Genomic DNA, 21,427 nt, shown 5'->3' with positions numbered 1-21,427 from the left:
ACAATGGGATGCTTGAGTACCCTGTCCAGAGGTGAAAGAAAGCAAGTGATAGGGGATCAGAGTGCCAAAGGATGAAGGATGGGGAGCCAGAGAAAAAATGGAAATGGGCTCAGTGTAGTAGTAATAGATGAAAGTGTTTTAAATACTTTCATATGTTACATTTCTTAAAAAAAAAAATCAAAAGTACATATCATACGAAAGTAGGCACATGAAGGTCTGTGAGAACAGGTGTGGCAGGGGAGGGCAGGAAGCTCTTTAAGATTCAGTTTATGTTAAGGGGGGAAATATTTGTAAAATTAAATGAATTCTAATGACTTGACCGTTGCCACTTGAATGCAGCAATCAGATACTGTGATCGATGCCAGCTAATCAAACCTGACCGCTGCCACCACTGTTCTGCATGTGACATGTAAGTTGCTGAATCTGGAATGATGGAATTGCTTTCTCCTGTGATGATTACTTTAGTGTGTTCACATCTTTAGTGTGTCAGCCCTTGCTTAGACTCTCAGTACCTGGATTTCATGAAACAGCAAAGTTCCTCCTGTTGGTGCAGTATTATTATTGCAGCCTCCTTATCAAAAGCGGCAGAATTTTTTTAGAAACCTGCTTGTAGCTTTGCAAAACAGTGTTTATATTTAAAAAAAAAAAAAAAAAAATCAGCGATTGAAAGTAAAAAAAGTCAGGTCTGAAATACCAGCACCAGCAAATACTTATTGCCTTGAAGCAGATGTATGCTACTAATAATGATAAAAATCTTTATTTCAAAGATTGACAGTGGATTTACATGCCTTAACCATTTCAAAGACATTACTGCTATTTCTTAGCCTCATTCTGAATCATTAGAGAAGTCTGTAAGGGCACTGAAGACTGAGGCTATGAGTGAGACATCAGTAGGAAGAGCTTAAGGAAATCTAGTTAACTGAAGAACCTAATACACATCTTTTGGCTAAAATCAAATTTATAAGCAAATATAGTGAATGTCTGTGTGTCTGAAATGTCTACTATCTGTCCTTATACTGAAACTGGATGCAAATAGGAAGTGGACTATTCCAATTACCCACTGTGCCACTCTCTACCTCAATTAGCTTTAAAAAACTAACAAGCAAGCAGCAAACAAAAAAAAGGTAGCAAAAATAGCTCTAAGGTACTCTTAGTTGAAGTGAATGCCATGCTAACATACCCTATCCACACAACTCTGAAGGGTCCTTTGGAATGTTTTTTCTCTCAATGCACACATAAAACTAGTGTGGCTTAATGAACGTGGTGTTGCCCAGTAATGCTCCTCATGTTAAGAGACTCTTTTTCATAATTCTGTGAATCTCACTTGATCCTTTTTGGGTGAAAGGATGGCTGCTGTGATACGGAGAATTGGCATGATTGAGAAGGACTTGAAAAAGATACAGTGTGGCAAAATACTTTAAAAACAAACAAACAAAAAAACCCTAACCCCAAAACTGTAGAAGCTAAAAGTATGTGTGTTAAAGAAAAAAAAAAATTGTTTCTAACTTAATGAAAATTATCTGTTTCAGATGTGTACTAAAAATGGACCACCACTGTCCATGGTAAGTTTATTTAAAAAAAAAATAAAAAGTAAAAAGAAAAAAAAATCAGTATAATAATGGTGAATTAGATCTACCTGGTTAATTGGATGCAACTTCGAAGTAAAATCTGATTTTCACATAACTTCTTGAGGCTTTAGTATGTGAAAATAAATCTTGCTCCTAATGTGTGTTGCAATGTAGAGTTAGTTGTAGGTCCAGTAGCCCAAATCATTAAGTTTTTCCTTATACAGAGAAAGCCTGGCATTAACAAGACCTATGCAAAATGGCATTTATTTATTTTTCTTAGTTTGGTATTGTTACCAGGAGAGGAGATATGTATCATCTAGAATTGAGAACTGATTTTCACAGTGTAGTGGGTAAGACCCACTCAGACAGTTACTCTTCTGCTGCTTGTATTCATAGAATCACAGAATGGTTTGGGTTGGAAAGCACCTCAGAGATCATTGAGTTCCACCCCCCCTGCCATGGGCAGGGGCACCCCCCACTAGACCAGGTTGCTCAAAGCCACTATAAAAATACTGCTATCAGTAGTTGACTTGGAGGTGGTTTTGTAATCAAAGCGACATCCACTGAAATTGGTGGAGAGGCTCACATGATAACTGCAGTTAGTTCATAGTGTGCAAGACGTGTTCTATACAGACTGTATTTATCATACGCTTTGCCAGCTCATGTTCTGTCTTGTAGAACTTCATGGGGAGCAAAACTTACGCGAGGGGTCTGGATCACTTGGCATGAGGAAAGATTCTTCATTCTAAGTGGTGGCTCTAAATGCTTCTGAAACACTAGTGACACTGTTTTGGACATACCACTGATATCATACACAGTATGCTCTGCAAAAGCTAAATGTATTGGCTTTTATTTTATTTGTTGTACATCATAGTAACTTCTTTCTCTTTCCCCTCCTTCTAGGGTGAATAATTGTGTGGGATTTTCTAACTACAAATTCTTCCTCCTGTTTTTAATGTATTCGTTATTGTACTGTCTGTTTGTTGCTGCTACAGTCTTGCAGTACTTCATAAAGTTTTGGACAGTAAGTTCTAAGGCTTTTTTTGTTGTTGTTGTTTGTTTAATCTTGCATGTGTTACTGGAGGCTGCATCAGCATGTTGTAACTCACCATTTACTCTGTTCCATAGTTCATTACCATTAACAGCATCAATCAAAGTGACTGAAGCAGGAGAACCTTATGAATATTAATAAATTAAATGTATTACACTGCCCAGGATGAGTAATTGGGGGAAGATGTTCCAGTGAGGACACTGCAATTTCTCTGCTCCATCAAAATCAAGTGGCACATCTCAGGTTTTCTTGAGACTATTGGATAGAGATATGTAGATATAGAAAGAACTGGCTTATATCAAACAATTACATATATATGTATGTATATATACACACGTATATATAAAAATACTGACAAATGTGAAATACAAATAACAATTTTGCATCTTCCTAGACTTGTTTATCTGCTACCAGGTAAGGCAGATTATTTTCTTGGGAACTGACCGAGCTCTGTTTTGGAGTCCCTAGACTGGCGCATCTGAACTTCATAGTAGCGGCTTTTATTGCTCTGATATGGGTAGAACGCTAAGATATGTACAGTGTTAATGATATACATCTTCCTTGCAACTGTTATCAGTTGTCAAATGATTGATACACATACATGCATCTTACTAGATTTAATAAAATTTAGGTGAAGGGCAAGTATCCTTGTACGTCAGTGTTATATTCCTCCTGTCAGTTTTGTTCCAGTCACATTCCAGGCTGAGCAGTGTCTTCTGGTGGTGTTCCCTTTCATCTCCAACACCTTGCACTGTGCCTTCCTGTCTCTAGACAGAAGAGTAAGCATCAGAATTCTCTTAATCATTTTCCATTAACTAGCATGGGAAAATCACTGTAAGTGGAAGGCTCTCCATCAGATCTTTGTAAGTAGATAACAGCATATACTCCTTAGATGCTAGTTGCTGTCAGATAAGCTGGGAAAAGCAGTCATTATGTGTAGCTGTAGAAATAATTTTTATTGGAGCAAAAAGATGTTGGCATGTCAGGGTAAGAGAAACTTGATTGTGTATTCATAATAGCTGTTCTTTGAGACAGTTGGCATTAGATGAGTAAGATAAATGGTGCAAAAAGTATGTTTGTTTGCATTCATCTAAGCCTATGGGTCTGATCTTCAAAGTACTGTTTCTCTTAGTCTTTCAGTTCTGTATAGCAGCCTGTCACTGGAGTGCAAGGAACTCTATGGGAATTGAGCTGTCACTATTGTGTGAGATGAAGGCCATAAATGTATTTATCAGTTGTATCTGTGGCTTCACAGATATTTCAAATGAAATTATGTGATTCTGCTGTTCAGTCTTGCTTGACTGTAAATAGTTAAATTTTTAATTTGTGAATGTGCCACTCCCAGACATCTGCCTGGCTGCTTTCCGGTGCTCTGTATGCAATTTCTAGTTAAACTGTAGATGTGCTCTTACATATTTAGCAGTCAGTGATTGAGCAAAGAAAATGAATTTGCTTTGTCACGTCACTTCAGAAGTGTTAGTGCAACGAAACTCCACAGGACATCTGACCACAATGAACATTTAATACCAGCATTTGCAGCAAGCCTCTTATGAAGCCCATCGGACACAATATTGAAGTGGACCCTTGAGCAGAGAAAGTAAACTTAAGAGGGATTTTTTTTTTTTAATGATTTAGTTGTTTAAAATGCTTCCTGCAAGAATGAGCTACTCCTAAAATGTGACAATAGACAATGTCGTTGTGTGCCTGCACTTGTTGCTTTCGTTTCCGGTTACTTCCAAGAGAGAATCTGCTGATGCCGTGATCTTATCATTAGAGTAGGTCTCTGACTCACTTCTACTCATATTAAGTCACTCATTCCACAAAGCTAATAATACTCCTCTGATCTTTTAATAGCCTGACTAAAGTAGACTTCCAGAAGGAGGTGGCAGCACCGTAATCGTGTAGGCTTGCCTGAAAGCTTACATACTAGAGACGTACTAAATTTTGCAAGTGCTATTGACTGCAGAATAGAGTCCTGGAAGCTTCTCTCTACATCAGTATCCAGATCAGAGTGGAGTACTGCTGACACGTGCTGTCTGTATATTGCTAATGCTCAGCTTTGTCTGCTTCAACATCAGACAGTTTACTATTCTGATGTTTTCTGTTGAGGCTCTCCACATCTTGTTTTTTCCCCCAAAAGGCTTGACTATCAGAAATGTTATAGAGTACCTTCAGAAGGTAGTGTTTCTTTTTTGCTTCCTCATGTTTTACAGAGAAAGCATACAAGTTGCTGTATATATCCAGTGTTAGGATGAAAGATGAGCTGCTACTTGGGAAATGCAGCCTTGGTCACTTCAGAACTTGTAGTTGTTCAACAGTTGTGAAGGTGTATGTGCTAACTACACATATCTTTGCAATGCATTGTTTTGCACTGTTGATAATGCTTGCATAGAGACACGAGTCAAATGCAGATACTTGGATACTTGTGCACACCTGCCTGCCTCTTCTGCTGAAGAAAGTCTGTGTTTCCCAGTTGGATGTGCAAAACTTCAGCCTAGCATCTTTCATGCTCTATGCAGAAGTGCTGAAGAAAGATGAGCAGATAAATCCTCAGTTTAATGAAACGTATTTGATACAAACACCAGTACTGGCTGAACGCCCAGTCCTTAATGCCTTGTTACATAGTACATGGTGGTACTTCCCAGTGTATTTTGTATCCACTCTCATTTTTGCTGCACTCCCTGCCCCTTGAAACCTGTATCTTTTCCAGCTGTTTTCAGCGTCTTTCATTGTCCTCCAAATTATTTTGGCAATCCTAAGTATAGCTAATTCAAGGAGGTGATATGTGTTCCAGATAGATGGCCCGTGCTCCTGCAAAAGTCTGTCTGTATTAACAAAAAACAAAAAAACCAAACAAACAAAAAAAAAAGAGCAATTCCAGATTCTTGGTTAGAACTCAGTACTCTTGCTTATACACATAAGGACATGTACCAAATCTTTTCTAGATTTAAGTTAGACCTAGGTACTAAAAGATGAGTAATGAGTCAAGCTCTGACAGCAGTTTTTTGTTGTGAGTTTTTGGGGGGGGTTTGTGGCCTGATATATGCTCTAACGTCTCCACTTGTGAAGGGAGTTTGTAGAGGACTCTTTAGAATAGTGACTGGCTTCAGTCTATTACATATGCTAAGTAGCCCAGATTTTATTGTGCAAATTGCTTCGCTTTGTAAGCTCTCTCACCTGCAAGTCTCTGCTTCTGTGCTGCTACTGCACATAATGATTTTAAATAACTACTGTCTGAAGTTTTACTCTCTCTTCACGTGCTGTGGCATGTGGACTGCTGCTAGAAGACAACTGTGAATAAGCCTGTTATACACACTCAAAGCCTGCATGCTTCTCCCCAGGAAGGAACTGGCCTTTTCTGAAAGATGCTTCAGTTCTGCAACTGTCATTCAAGAACTTAAAACCAGTGGCTGAAACTGGGTAGTCAGAAGAGGTAAACACTCCCTGGGGATCATGCATATTAATCATGCATAATTCAAAAAATCCTTCTCCAGGTCATAGGGCTACAGTTTTAGGACGATGCAACTGAAATAAACTTATATTTTCTGGCCCACAGAAAACACAAAGACTAAACTGCTACTGCTGCTCTCTCTTTGAGCTTCAAAATTAACTGGCCTGAGAATTCTTTATAGAGAACTATTCTGTTTAAATATGTAATTCCAAAAGAGTCATAAAAATAGTTATAAAAATTAACTGGGAAACACTGCAGTGTGCTTTGAGGTAGGAAAAGTCATCATAGCTTTAACATTAAGCTTTGGAATAAGCAGCAATGTGAGTATGTATTTTGCTAGCTGTGATTTCAAGGGATCACAAAACACAACATATCCCTCGAGCAGCGGGGAGAGGGACTGTTGCACAAACTGTCTAAGCAAAACTGCATGAAGAGACCCTGCAGTAAATAAGGAAACTGAACTTAAACAGCAGTTCAGAGAGCTGGATCCTGCTATCCTTTGCTTACTGTAGCATGATCTGATTGTAGCCAGCATTTTTGAAAATGCTGTATATATCTGCCCAACTCCAAGGTAGAAGTTTGGGCTTTCCCTAGGCTTTCTGCACAGATTAATGTAATTTAAGAGCCATACATCTTGCCTAAAATAGATTTGTTAAGTGCTAGCGTCTTAGCTAAGGCAGCCACTACCACTTTTTAGGTATAAAGTTCAGAGTTTAAAAGCTAATTTAAACTAAGCTTTCTTGTTTCTTTATTTCCTTCCTTAAGTACTGGTTCAATATCAGATGTTATGCTAAAGATAGATTGCACAAACAAATCTGAATATTGAAGGATTTGGGAAGAAGAAACTGTACTGATGTGTATGGGTTCTTTGCTTTAAAAAATTGTGCAGAGATTGGCAATTTATTTTTTTATGGTTTTGGCTGAAACTCCATCTAGTGGTAATAGATATGTTCTGAAGTCAGAAATATTTTGTAATTTATAAAACATTGCCTTATACCTCTGGAGTATTCTGAACTTTTCAGCCCTTTATGAATGGTTTTATCATACAGAAAATTCACATAAACCTTACTTGTGATGGAAACAACTAGCAAAGAATGTACCTGGTGTAGTGTGATGGGTTAGCCCTTGGCTGGGGGCCAAACCACCCACCCACTCATGCAACCCCCCCCCCCCACCTGAGGATAGGAGAGAGAATCAAAGGGGTAAAGGGAAGAAAGGACTCGTGGGTTGAGATAAGAACAATTTAATAACTAAACTACAATAATATTGAAAATACTAGTATATACAAATATAGAAATGAGTGATACACAGTGATTACTGCCCTCTCACCAGATGACCAAGGCTCATCCTGTTCCCGGCTAACAATCTCGGAGCAGGGAGAGTCCCGAAACCGCACTCACGGAACGGAGATAACAGTCCGAGCATCCCAGACAGAGAACTGACCGGGGTGGGGAGGGGGGAAGGCCTTGGGAGAGCGACCACCTGGAGCGAGACAACCCGGAGCAAAAGAGATCCGGAATCAAAAGGGCCAATCTTCCAGAGGGTCCTCACCTATACACTGGGCATGACGTGTATGTTATGGAATAGATTATTGGCCACTCTGGGTCTCAATCCTGAACCTAAGATCAAATCCTGGGCTAGTAACTGGGGCTGTGCTCCCTCCCAGCTTCTCCTGTTTGCAGACAGCCAGAGAAGCTGAAAGAGCTTGGCAGCCTCATAAACATAATTTTTTATCAGCTTTCTTCTGAGCACAAATCCAACACACAGCCTCTTGCTGCTATTATGAAGAAAGTTAACTCTGTCTCATCTTAACCCAGGACATGTAGTCATGCTGTTCAAGCTGAGGAACCACTTGAAAGTGATCCAGCCACAATCTGAATAGCAATACTTCTATGCTTTGGTAGAAAATTTCATGCCTTGGAAGTTAGTAGTGTGCTCTTACATATTCTTTCCTCCTTTCTTTTGGAGAACCGGGGCTAAGGCTGCTGATGGGTGTTGGAACTCGGCACATCTGAGAGCACGTGTGCATACCAACCATTTCTTAACAAAGCCTGTGCTGTTTTCAAACACTTTGTCTTAACATAATATTAGTGTTTAATAAACTGTCTTTGTTTGCGCAAAGCTTTGCCGCAGGAAAGCTGCAGAGAATTGTCCAAAGGTAAAATCCAGTATTGCTGTAATTATTTAAATACTGTTCCTACTATAATTTTTCTAATCCAGTCATTCATGGTAGCTATTTATGCCATCACAGAAGGAGGGAGACTTGTAATCTGTTGTCTATGAGTATAAGCAGTGTACAGGGATATAGATATACCTATGTGCACTTCATCTTAATTGAAATGTGTTTTAGTCTAAAAATAAGCCTTAGAAAGTGGGTATACTGAATAAGCTAATGGAAAAAGTAATGGCAATAATGCTAACTAAACAGCTGAATAAAAATAGCCTCTTCGCTTTCATAGTGCTGTTAAAGGTCAACTACTTAAAAATACTGTGATTTTGAGGATATGGAACTGGAATGGTATTGTTACAAATCCCATTGGCCTCTTGAAAGTGCAAGCCTAAAAATAGTTGGGGTTAGGGGTGGAGTCAACTATCAATATGGGTGGGAAGTTATTTTTTATATGGTAGTTGTACTGAAATGGTTGTTTTTCATGTAGATATTCTGCGGAATCATTTCTGCCTGGTCAGACATTGCAAATTTGTTTTGCTAGGTACACACTGGTTGTTGCATAAACCTTAGAAGTCATCAAAAACTGAAGATCTGTCCCAGGTCTTGTTTAGGAGTTGTTCAGTCTTGGAAACACAGTATGACAGCCGTTTCCTTTTTACGTTCCTTACACCGGTTCAGAAGTAGGTTCCATATTATTACCTTGCCAGAAAAGGGTTTGGAGGTTTGTGCTTCCATTCAAATAAAGTGATTTTGGGCATGTTTTCCCTGTGTCTCCTTGGGTGTGGCTCCACAGTTAATATTTTTAGTATAGGAATTTTTTTTTCCTTGCCCCTTACTGTGCATTTTAAAAAATAAGCCTTGATCATACACAGTGCTGTCAAACAGACGAACATATGTACTCGTGCTGCTAAACTGAGATGGAAGGGGTACCCATCAGCTTTAAATGCTGTTACACACGAGTTTAACATGACATGGAAGGAAAGCTGGGCTTGTGCTTTTCTTTGTGAAAAATGAAGTGAAAGACCTGTAGTAGAATCAGTGTGGCAGAAAATGTTTATCGATAATACTGCATCAGTTGTTAAAAAGTGTTAATGTATTAATCTCTTTCTCTCTTTCTCCTCAGAATGAATACGCAAAATTCCACGTATTATTCCTTTTCTTTGTGGCAGCCATGTTCTTCATCAGCATACTGTCACTCTTCAGCTACCACTGCTGGCTAGTTGGCAAAAACAGATCAACCATAGGTCAGTTAATTAGAGTATGGAACTGTTCCTTGTCCAGAAAAGCAACAAGTTGATGAGAATGTGAGGCCCACAGGATATACCATCACATATAAATGGAATTTTTAAATACCGTGCAATAAGAAGCATATTTGGTGGAAGTAATTAAAGGTGAAATATATGGGAAAAGGAAGCATGTGTAAGGGTCCTCTGCTGGAGCCGAGCACATAGATCCATGATGAATGTTAATGCTTTTGTTCATATTGTTGAGATCCCTGAGCTGCTGTACATTTTTGTGGTGTTTTTATATAGTTTTAAGTATATAACACAATTAATACTTGCCAGTTGCCCTACTGGTATAATACTTTGAATAGCTGGGTGGCTCCAGTCAAGGTGAAGGCTCTACCATAGATGAACATAGTACATTTTGAACCAGATCCAAAAGAGTATTCTTAAATCCTGAGAAATAAAATGAACCTCACTATTCGGAAGTGGCTTGTAAAAGCAGTGCAGTAAAAATGGAAACACAGATGCACGTTTCCTAAATAATAAAGAGATTCCCATAATTTCTACGCCTGCATGTTTTAAATGGCATTAATGTATGTAACTTGCTTATACTGGTTAGTTAAAATATCTGAAGTTCTTGCTACAGCATTTTTGAAAGTTTTTTTTGCAGGTTGGGTGGGATGAGGACTGGGGTGTATTTCCACACCTTTCAATGGAAGTTATATTTTTATTCTCAAATATAAGTGGATTGACTGAAATAATTTTCAGGTTGCTAGAATTTTTTGATGGAGGAAAATGAATTTTTTGATTGCTTGACAGGAGGGTAGTTTGAGTCCTTTTTCTTTTGACATATCTACATCTAAAGAATATTCACAGTCTCTTTTTTAGCTTTGAAGAAAATTTTAGCATGTTCCTTGCCCAAAAGTCCGTGGTCATAATTGGTAACAAAGTCAGTACTTTGTTTACTTTCTGGATCATGATTGTAAAAAGACAGGTTGTTGGTAGGGGGAGAGCAGTGAGGCCTCTTAGTTCTTGGCCAAGGGTGTAACTTGACTGACTAGAAAAATGGTGGTTTGCTGTAGTTCATGGTGTGTCTGTGTTTCTAATTTAATAGGTTTCATCTGTCTTTGATACCACAGGATGTTCTTAATTTAAGTTCAGACCTTGGCAGAAGTGGAAAAAACTACCCTGTATGGGTTTAGGTCTAATAGTGCTTATGGTAATTGCTTCTAGAAGAGGAAGTCTTCTGCTCAAAGAAGGCTTCACAGGCCAAAGAGAGCTAGCCACCATGAATATGCGATGTGGTGTCTTTGGCATGCTGATAGTACTTAGCTCTGTCTCAGACCTTATGTTAAATGTAAAGAGAGAAGGATGACTGTTCTGCTTACATGAACTTTCTTTCATTTCTATTTTTGTCATTAATCTTTTTTTGTTTTGCTCTCTGATTACTTGAGGTGAATCTTTTTTTTTTCCATAATACACATAAAGATTCTCAGCTTGCCTGACACTATTTTAACAGATTTTTTTCACAGATGTTTATTCATCTTCCCTGACTCCTTATTGCTTTTTAGAGATACTGCATGTTTTTATTTTACAGAAACATTCCGTGCACCCACGTTTCGAAATGGCCCTGATAAAAATGGCTTTTCTCTTGGATGCAGCAAAAATCTGAGGGAGGTTTTTGGAGATGAAAAGAAGTATTGGCTACTCCCTATCTTTACCAGGTATTCAGCCTGAATAGGAATGAATTGGGGAATAAGTTGATTCTGTGACTTGCACCTTGCTTCCCATTCTCCTGAATAATAAAGCATAACTGAAAAGCCAGCTTGTAAATACTGCATGATGAGTATTGGTGTAGGGAAAATGTGCAGAAGACGACTTAGCAAACTCTGCACAGAGTTTCCATTCAAAGGCAAAGGCTTAATTGACAAGGGCCTTCTAAATATGGAAGTTTTTGAAATACACTTCTCAAGGCTTTCCAAACTGTGTACCTTTTGGTGGTAGTATTAGTGTCTGATTATAGAGCAGAAGTCAGCAGCTCAAAGGAGATCCAAATGCTTGAACTTCAGCTGCACTGAAACAACATCAGTTTAAAAACACCCTGAAAAAACTTGACAGCTTTCCTTTTGCTGTAGGTGACAGTTTCAGTATTGAAATCTGCCTGAGAAAGTGCATGTAAATAAGCAGCAGTGCAAAAAAATTATGATACAATGCAAAATACTGGTTTTAAAACTTCAGCTAAGCCAGTGTTAGGAAGTTGCAGACAGGCGTCACAGAAGCTTTATGAAGCAAGACTGACCTGTTGCCCACTCCTACCGATCCAGAAAGCAGAACAAAGTAGGTACCGTGTTTCAACACTGCTTTTGGGGGGCTGTGTATCAGTTTAAAATATTGGTGAACCCATTTGTGAAGCTGAGGTCTGGTAGCAAACAGCAGAGGTAATAACAAGATCTTAAGTTCCCTCAGCTGTTTGCTCAACTACCACGGCTTTTCATATGATTAAAAAAAAGACAGAAGCTATATTGTGGATGGTTCTGTCTGTTTTGCCACCACATTTTATCCTGATTGAACTTGCTTTAAAAGAAGGCTTAGCTAACCTCATAGTGATGGATGGAGTGGAAAGCATGGCCACCAGAATGTTATTTATGCTATAGGTGCTGGGGTTGTAAGTTCCAGATAGTCTGGCTACCTGTGCACAGTGGTTTGGGGGAAGACTAGGGCTACAGTCTACAGAAACACAGTGATGTTTCTGAAATACGTAGACCAGTGCTGTGCTCAGCAATCTATACTGAGTCATAGGGTGGAAATCATCTGAGCTCCAAGCTTTAACTAACTGATCATCCGGCTTAGTGGTAGAACTGCCTTGCTCAAGTCTGGAGCTGAACGCTGCACGCAATTATTGATTTGAGCCTGTAGTGTCTGCCTTTTGCATGGGTACTTGTTCAGTTCATTTAAGGCAACTACAAAAAGTGATTTGAATCTTTGTTTCTGGTTTAGTTTGGGTGATGGCTGCACTTTTCCAACTCGTTTGGTGATTATGGATCCAGAGCAACTTACTGTCTCAAGCCAAAATGAACCTGCCAAAAGGTAACTATAGCATTTAAGATACTGATTTTGTACTGTTCTGTACTTCATCTGGAGAAAAAACTGTTTCAGAATTATTTTTTAATTTTTTATACGTATGGTCATGTTCAGAGTGAGTTTGTAAGTCTTCAGAGAAGGATAGGATGGATCAAATCTAAAAAATGGTGCCACTTGATGCAGAAGGGCTGTTTCTCGGTTTTGACATGTAACAGAGGATATGGCTCTAAGGAACCAGTAACACAGAAAGTGAGAGAGCTTACTGGCTCTTAACAACAGTCAAAAAAGTGCTAGGGAAGACTGAATAATGGTCTATGGAAAAAAAAAAAAAAGTTTAAGATACTTTTTGGAATGAAAGGCAAGATATATGTATTACTTATATTTCACCTCCTCCAGCATGCTTAAACAAGAGATGCTGAGACACAGTTTGCAAGAGAGGTAGATCACTGTGGCTGTTGCTGGTTTTTAGCACTGGAGAGTTTTTAGCTCATTACTTTTTATCCCTCCAAATTTGCATGTTTTATATCTTCATTGTATTTTCAGGCAGTGTGCTTTAGATTCAAAGACACAGGAGCATGTGAAACTTGTAGGGGTGTTTACATTTACTATTTTAGAACTCTTCTGTGTAGTTTGGTGAATTTGTAGCTGAAGGTTGTTGTCAACAGCAGTCACCTGAGTTATCAGGCATTAGGGGGGTTCAAAGGCAAGACTGAGAAGTTGCTTCCAGTGCAATATTACCTGTGGAATTTACCCGGGAGCAGGACCCTTGTGCAAACAGTAGGATATCCTTTTGCATTAGGAAGATGTTCAGCAGAAGGCCATAGCATTTACTGGTGGGATAAGATGGCATTAGGTTGTTCTGCCAGACACTACTGGCTAGGTTTTCTTTATAACTGTGTGGCACTAGCGTTGTCAGTATGCCAATTCTTGCCCATCGGTCTGTGCTTTTTTTCCATTAGAACTGTGTGTGGCCTATGTCAGGTAAGGGTTTAGACTGATGACTGGAACAAGCCTATGGGAGAATTAGGGCTGGGGGCAGGGGTCATTTTTAGTTGGCAGTGTAGGTTTTCTGGTTTGCTTTCCTCTTAAGTACCTTTGCTGCTCTAGAAATGTCTGAAATCACCTACTGCGATTCCAGAATTCCTGTTGACTTTACTTACTTTTCAGTTCTGGAGCCAATCAGTCCTTTCCTACTCGACCGCTCAGTGAATCACAAAATCGTTTGCTAGCCAGTGACAGTCAGTCGGTGGAAAGTGGCCCTGAAGAGGAAAACGTTAAATCAGGTAGCCTGCATCGTAACACTTCTGATGATTCTATGGTTTTGTTTGTGGTGGGTTTTCCCTTTCCCTTTCCTGTTAGGCCTGAGAAGTCCTTAGGAATTGGTTGGAGTCAAGTAGAAGGAAATCTGTTCCATAGAATCAAGTTAGCATGTTTATAAGTTAACGCTTACTTGTGTCTCATGCTCTGCTCCAAGCTGACTTATTACACTAAGGTATTGGATACATAATTCTTGCTTTCACACTTCTGTTCTGAGATTTTGGATCTCTTTACGTTTGGTTAGGGGGAGGAAAATATTTTTCTAAAATGGATACAATACAATAAATGTCCTTTTTGGTTTGAAGTCTTTGCTATTTGTTGTGCAAATCTGCAAAAAACACATAATTGAGATTCTCTCACATTTTAGGTGCAAAAAGGCATATTATAGTTTCATTGGAAAGCTGATCTCAGCTGATTACTAACCAACCATCTCAATGAGAGACAGGTAAGACCAACATACTTGATTGCCATTTCTGTGTATGTATGAGTAAACTAAAACAGACATCTTGAAGTCAAAAGCCACTAGTCATGGAAGGCGGAGGAGTCCTCTGATGTTGGGTGAGTAATAGAATAGTCTAAATAAAACTCAGAATGGCTGTCCAGAAGACAAGAATGGGAGTAATGCTGTAGTGCAGGGAACAGGATCTGGCTAGATCGGAGATGAGTTGGACTAATCCTGTAATTTAGACGGAAGTGGGTAGTGCTGGATTTGTTACCTGACCAGGGAAAAGAATCTAATCTGCTAAATAGGCAATTTCAAGATTAAGCGCTGTCTTGAGGAAGCGCTGTTCTTAAGGAACGGCTCCTTAACTGTCTTTTTCTTAATTGTATATGGGTGAGCCGGGCTCTGCTCTTATATTTTAAGCAGCTCTGTGCACATGAGGAAGGAAGGTCAATAGGTAAATATCAGTGTCTGCATACAGACTGCTTCGTCACAGTCGGCGGAATTGACAATGATCTTTCTTATGTAAGAGCTCTGTGCGTACTTTCCATTTAGGAAATGCGGTGAGTGCTGCTGCATTTATGAAAACCTCCCTTGCTGTATTTCCAGTGACGAAATTAGACTTCTCTTATATTGACCTAATGCTGTGGTGAGCTTATAAACTCACATTAATTTTTTTCTCTCTGGAAGAGACAGAGTTTGGACAACTAACCACCATAGATGCTACGGGTTGTCATTCACCCCCTCTGCCTTTTACTTTTTCCTGCTGGTTTCCTGCTGGTTTTTCTGCCTTTTTGTTGTTTTCCTCTTTTTTTTTTTTTTTTTTTTTTTTAAAAAAAAAAGGTGGGGGAGACAGAACTTGCAAGGAATTGACATTTTGTTTGGAAAGAAAACACAATATTTGAGTTTTGTGAGGTCAGTAATTTTAGGATCACCTTTTTTTTTTTTTTTTAATAAGCCTTCTGACCTAGAATCAGTGAGGGGGGCGTAGTTTGTTTTTAAGAAAAAAAAAGTTGTCAAAAAGGTCCTTGTTGGGGATGGTGTGATGCTTGGACTGATGTTGGTTAGACTGCTCAGTGTACACTCTTATAAAACCAAAATCAGACTAGTTAGTGGTACTTCTGAAAAACCTACGGAACCATGAGAACCCACCAATGATGATTTTTCCCTTTGCAGCTTTTCTTAACGCTTCATACAAATGTGCAAATGAATGCCCCAAGCAAGGGACTCTTTTCAGCCTCTAGCTATATAAAAAATAATCTGATATAAACAGGTTACTAAGGCTTTTCTATTCTTCATAGAAAGGAATAGATATCGTCTGACAGCAGTTCATCCCAGCAGCCTTTGATAGGGTATTATAGTCTTAATCTTTTTTTCCACCAACCTAGAGAGGGAACATAAGGCTTAGGCTAGTCAAGTGGTAATAGTTTGGGATGGATTTCTTTTCTATCCTCCCTCTCTTCCTAAAGTCAGGCCAAATTTAACAACAGAAGATTGTGTACTTTGTGTTGCACTTGCCCAAACTGCTGTAGTTTTAAAAGTTGTATAAATAAGTAGTGCATAATTGCAGCCAACGCAAAAGCATTTTGGTATGTGTTATCCCAAATAATTACTAACTCAGCAGCACGTTTCAGCTGTTCTGAGTTCAGTTGGATTTGATCACAGTTTCTGTAGGCCAAGGTGGTTCATTCCAGTCCCCCTGCAATTGTGAGCAACTATGTGTGATCCAGTATCTGTTCCATGCACTTCGTATACCCTGTAACAGACTGATTGTTTTATTTTTCGGTTTTATCCTTATAACACACATCAGAAGCAATCAAAGTTATGGCTCGCAAGTAAAATTCACTGATTATTCTAGAGAAAGGAGCATGACTTGCAAAAGAAGGCCAGTCTCCCAGCCTCACCTAGGTAAATACCATTTGCGTCCCCATATCTATCAATTTAATTCAAAATGAATGAGCAATTCTTGCCAATCAGGGATCCAAGAGACTTTAGACATAGGTCAATGGTGATGGATTGATGTTCTTAGTGGAGATAATCTTCTGAAACATAAGAGGTTTAAAACAAAACAAAAAACCCCACACCTCCCAGAAGGCTAATTATGACTTGAAGTTACCTTAACTGCTGTTTTTTTCAAAGCTAATGGTATAATTCCACTAATTACCTTTTTTGTTTCACTAGGTTTCTGCAACACATTTTGTGCTTGAATATTACTTAATTTTGTTTGGAAGAGTTGATCCATAAGAAATGGAACATGAACATTTTCGGAAGACTCAAGAAATTCAAGTTTCTGCACAGTACAATGGATTCTTGTAAGCACTATTGAAGAGCAGGGAAGTTAAGACAGATAGATGCCTTAAGATTCTTAATGTGCATTTATGCAACACTGAATTATATACTGCTACCAAAGGGCCAAATCCTGAAGTGCCCTGCTTGGATGCACAAGGTCCAGAGTGGGAACTATGCATTTCTGTTATGCTGCAGTGGGGGGGATAGATTGCAGAGACCTCCCCACAGGCAAACTTCATACCTTGGGCACTGCAGAATTCACTTCCATAGCACGTCTCCAGGGTACAGAAAGAAAGAGAAAAGGAAAAGGAAAAAAAAAAAAAAAAGAAAAATCAACCTAGAGCATGGCTGGTGAGTCTGAAGTGCAACTATACATAGTTCAACCACCAGGTGATGGGGAAGGGACTGGCTGATGTCTTCTCCTCTCTTCCTGTTAACCAGTGTACCCGTGACCATAGCTCTCCAAGTCTTTCGGGACGGAGGATTCCTTCTACTGTCTGTGCTTTGGAGCAAGGCAATGCCAACAACGTAAAAGCCTTTTACATGGGTATTGCTTTTTTGATATAGGATTGAGCCCCCGCATCATTTTAACTTGATTTATTTAACCATATCAAGAACAGAGCTCAGAGAAGCAAACTCGGGTTTTAGTTGAAAAAACATGGATTATTACTTTCCAACAATTGTCTATCAGCATACAAAGAAAAGCCAATCCAAAAAGGAATTAACAAAATTGTTATGTAACATTTTCTGTTAGGATCTGCAGTGGTCTGTATGAGGCAGTAACAAAACCATAAAGTACCCCTGAGAAAAACCTTATTGCGGTTGTGTGTTGTTAAAAAATGGAAGTGGAAGAGTACTGCTTTTTCTATGGGACTCTTGATGGTTTATAAATACTGTTTTATAGATTTGTTTTATCTTTTTTAATAAAGGCATAAGTTTTTATTGGTTCTAAAGTACCACTTAAACAAATATCAAGTACTTACGAGAAAATTAGTGTTGGATCGTACATCTGTGTTAACACACTGAAAATTTGTATGCTTTAGTCTACCACTTTCAAGTCCCATTTCAGTGATGCTGAAATTGGTATAGATTGAGTGCTTTGTGCAGTGATGTACCTGTTAAAAAAGGCAAAATGTGTTTCCTGTGTGAGGAATAAAGTCTGTCCTAAGCTCAAGACCTACAAGCAAACAACATGGGTTTTTTTCCCCCTTCACTGCTCTCTGGAGAGGACTGCTAATTCATCTTTGGGTAGCATTGGAATTTTGCACCCAGAAAAAGTGACAAATACTATTTTTCTCTCTGTAACTTTTCGGACGTTCACCTGATACTGATTACAAATAGATGTGAGCCCCTTTGATGCAGACTGAAGGTAGTAGCCAAGTTGATGATCTGGACCGACAGAACCTGTTTGGTTTCTCTCCCGTACTGATTGTTAACTTCAGTCAAATATGTTTGGGATGGCGATACTAAGGTATCAAGTATACTGTAAGGTTTAAAACAAGTATTTTTTGTCCTTGTAAAGAATAAATTTTTCTTAATCTTCTAGAACAAGAACACTTTGACTACCTATGAACATGATTTTGTCACTGTTGGATGTTCTTGAGACACAAGTAATGGTCCAAACTTGCATGTTTTATAAAAGTTGCAGAATGTTTCTTCAAACCTTGTACAAGAAATTTTGAGTTTGCTAATTTCAAAACTTACAAAAACATTTGCTACACATCAATCTGAAAGGTTTAGGTTTTTTTTCTCAGGTATCAAATGAGAAGGGCTTATCTGAGTATAAGCCATCAGCAGTACTGCAAAATTTCTTGGAAGAGAATAGAGACAGAAGACTGCAAGTTCAAATGTCTTGTCCTGAATACCAAAATTTGCAGCCCCAAACACTGGTGCAGCTGTAATGGAGGGCCTGTGTTACCAGCTGGCTTTCACTGCATCAGTGTATTGCAGCAGAGATAACGCATACACGCACAGTCATTGTCCAGCAGAACTATAAGCAAAATCTGTGTCTCTAATACGGTAAATATCACCGATTCAGCAATATGGTCTCTGCTCCCCCCACCCCCCAAAGTGCTCTATATACCCCCATATGAATGTATATATACTGTAGGCTAACATTAGTATAACTTGTTTGATTTTTTTTTTTTAATTAATCTACAGGAAAAACTGCAAGTAAACAGACTGGGCTAAATCCATGTGTATTTTCTAGCAAGTGCTGGTTCTCTGAAACCAGTTGTTTCTATGTCGGATGGACATTTTTGTGGCTTTTCATGAAAAGATGATATTTCTGACATCATTGTGCAAATCCCAAATTTTTCTCATGTTTCAGATGAGAAAAGGAGAGCAGTGTGCTTAGGATACCCTTGAGGCCAGTTACTGTTGGTGTAAAAGCAGGCATTACTGATAAGTCATTTTGACAAATATGGAATATAGTAAAATGATTCAAATATGATTCTTCCAAATTCACACCCACACCCTTTCTTCTTCCCGGCAAACTAGCTACTAAGAGAAACCCTGAAGGACTGCAGGAATGAAGTTCTCCACGGCAATTGTATTGATGAACTCCAAGGGCCCACCACTGAGTGGGACTTGGGGAGGCAGGTTTTCCTGGCAGGCCCTGGCTGCAGAGGAGGTACCACGTCTCAGGCAGCAGGACAGTGTCTTCTGTCTTGCAGAGTTCTGTCCTGATTGCTCCCTAGCCATAAGCAAAGGCACCCTGTGCTGTATCAAAGAGTGGGACAGGAAAAACAAGAGAGCAGGCCAGGAGTTACAGTGTGGGTGAGCAGAACAGCTGTTTGGCTGTTGAGCTGCAAGGAGACAGGTGTCACTGCCAGCAGAGGCAAGCGTGCAGGGTGCTCCAGGAAACACATCCTTTTGGCCCCTGCACTGAAGAGCTGAAACTTCAGTGAATGCAGCGAGAATGTTCCCTGGTCAGGGGGTCAGAAGGGGGATTGATCCTGAGAAAACAACTGTTTAGGATGCTGGGTCATGTTGCAGGTGCTGGTTTTGTGCTTTAGCTTGCTCTGTATCAGCAAGTCTTGCCACTACGTAGATGGTCACTAAAAATCACAGCCCTTGAGCTTTTAGAACCATCAAAATAATTTCTATTGCAAGCCATAAATAGTATTGTAGTTACTGTAGGATAGTTGACATTGGCTGCAATTAGAAACTACGTTTTAGTATTTCTTACTGCTTTTTTTTCTATTAAAAAAATGCACATACACACAAGAGTCATACACCCAAAATGACATTTAACTCCCAGTGTGAAGAGGAAAGCCTGACGCAGGGCAAGATTTAAGTGCGGTTTCTCCTCAAGATTTCTGAAATGTCTTAGGATAATAAGCCTATCCCTGTGAAGATGAGGCAGGGAGATCCATAAATAGAAAATAATTAAAACTACACAGCTAATGCTGTTTTTTTTCTTACAATTTATTCACAGACTGTACAACATCTGCACAATTACTGCTCCTACCAAAGGCATATTATGGGAAGAGGGCAGGAAGAGGTGTAGGTTTCTGCCATAACTCACTTCCTACAGTATTATCCTGAAGTGTCACAAGCTAGGTGCATTATAAGCCTTTGAGAACTTCCACTTTAAATATTCAGATAGTTATTTTAGAGGGAGTTTGTGCACTTTTAGTTATTTGAGTAGAAATTATGGCAACATTTTTGTTAAAGCTGCTCCTTCAGTGTGGAATTCACAGGTACCAAGCTACTTTTGGTATGCTGTTCTTAGAAACTGGTCCTGTTCTCCAGAGTCCTAAATGTCTATGAACTTCAGGTACTGATTCTTCCCTCGTTTGGTCTTGTGTGGCTCTTCTGTATTGTAAATAATCTTTTGGGGCTTTAAGGTTTTGGTTAAGTTCAATACCGTTCAATATACACTTGTATGTATTCAATAAGAACTTTTTGATCTGCGTAGCTCGCCAGAGCCCCAAGAGGAGGAAAAAAAACAGCGTTTGCAGAAGCATTAGTGTCTGGCAGATTTACCAGGAGATGCATTGACTCTGACATAGACTAACCAGATCTGCCTAGATCTGGAGCACTGACTGATCATATTTATTAAAAATAAAATTTAAAAAAAAAACAAACCACAGCTTTGAGCTTCATAATGTATGTTCTCTGAGGACAATGTCTAAAATTGTACATAATTGGGGGATTCAGGTATGCATTTACAGAGGCTCCAAGTGACGGCTACTTTAACTCGGTACAGATCGAGAACACATCCTTCACATTGCTAGGTATGGAACATCAGAGGCTCTGCTATCCCTAAATGGCACCAAAGAGAGCAGCTGCATATAAAGTGATTTGTTACAATACTGAACATATTTATTACACTCATTTCTATCAATTTATTTTGTATATATAGACAGCTTTTTATATGGGTTTTTTTTTAATTACATAACTGTCATGAAATGTAATGAAGCTGCAAGCTGTAGTTAGTTTTAATGCAAATCAATACTGGTGTTTGGCTGTTTGTTTTCTGCAGCAATTACTTGAATCTCGTTTCCATTAGGTAGTGAAGTCTGATAATGTTTACATGATTGCTTTTTTTGTTTAGGGGTGGGTTTCCCCATCTTTCTTCCCATCCCCTGCCCTGAGAAATACAGAACACGTGCTCAGCAGTCAAGCAGATATGTTGGGGATGAAGTATTTGGATCACCTTTATTGGCACCAAAACATGAATGGTGACATGCCCGTCCCCTTCTGTTTACATTGCTTAGCTGACATGGTCCTCTCTAATTTGTCCTGTCCCTTAACCTGTTGATATCAGCTATATTGTGAGAAACTTAAATCTGAGTGACAATTTACAATCATAAAACTATCGCAGA

General features: G+C 39.1%; 1 protein-coding gene across 1 annotated transcript in view; it reads left to right on the top strand.

The window, feature by feature from the left end:
• The window catches only part of ZDHHC20 (zinc finger, DHHC-type containing 20), a 24,955-nt gene extending 7,948 nt beyond the window's left edge, over positions 1-17,007 (top strand). Inside the window, exons 4-12 of the mRNA XM_010077049.1 lie at positions 340-409; positions 1,530-1,562; positions 2,472-2,592; positions 9,364-9,484; positions 11,064-11,190; positions 12,464-12,553; positions 13,715-13,830; positions 14,232-14,309; positions 16,488-17,007. Coding sequence (XP_010075351.1) covers positions 340-409; positions 1,530-1,562; positions 2,472-2,592; positions 9,364-9,484; positions 11,064-11,190; positions 12,464-12,553; positions 13,715-13,830; positions 14,232-14,269 — 716 coding nt within the window. The 3' untranslated portion in view covers positions 14,270-14,309; positions 16,488-17,007. The remainder of the gene's footprint in view (positions 1-339; positions 410-1,529; positions 1,563-2,471; positions 2,593-9,363; positions 9,485-11,063; positions 11,191-12,463; positions 12,554-13,714; positions 13,831-14,231; positions 14,310-16,487) is intronic.
• The last annotated feature ends 4,420 nt before the right edge of the window (positions 17,008-21,427 follow it).

This window comes from Pterocles gutturalis, unplaced genomic scaffold (assembly GCF_000699245.1).
Source record: "Pterocles gutturalis isolate BGI_N339 unplaced genomic scaffold, ASM69924v1 scaffold17813, whole genome shotgun sequence".
Classification (NCBI taxonomy): Eukaryota; Metazoa; Chordata; class Aves; order Pterocliformes; family Pteroclidae; genus Pterocles; species Pterocles gutturalis.
This window is presented reverse-complemented; position numbering and strand designations above follow the sequence as displayed.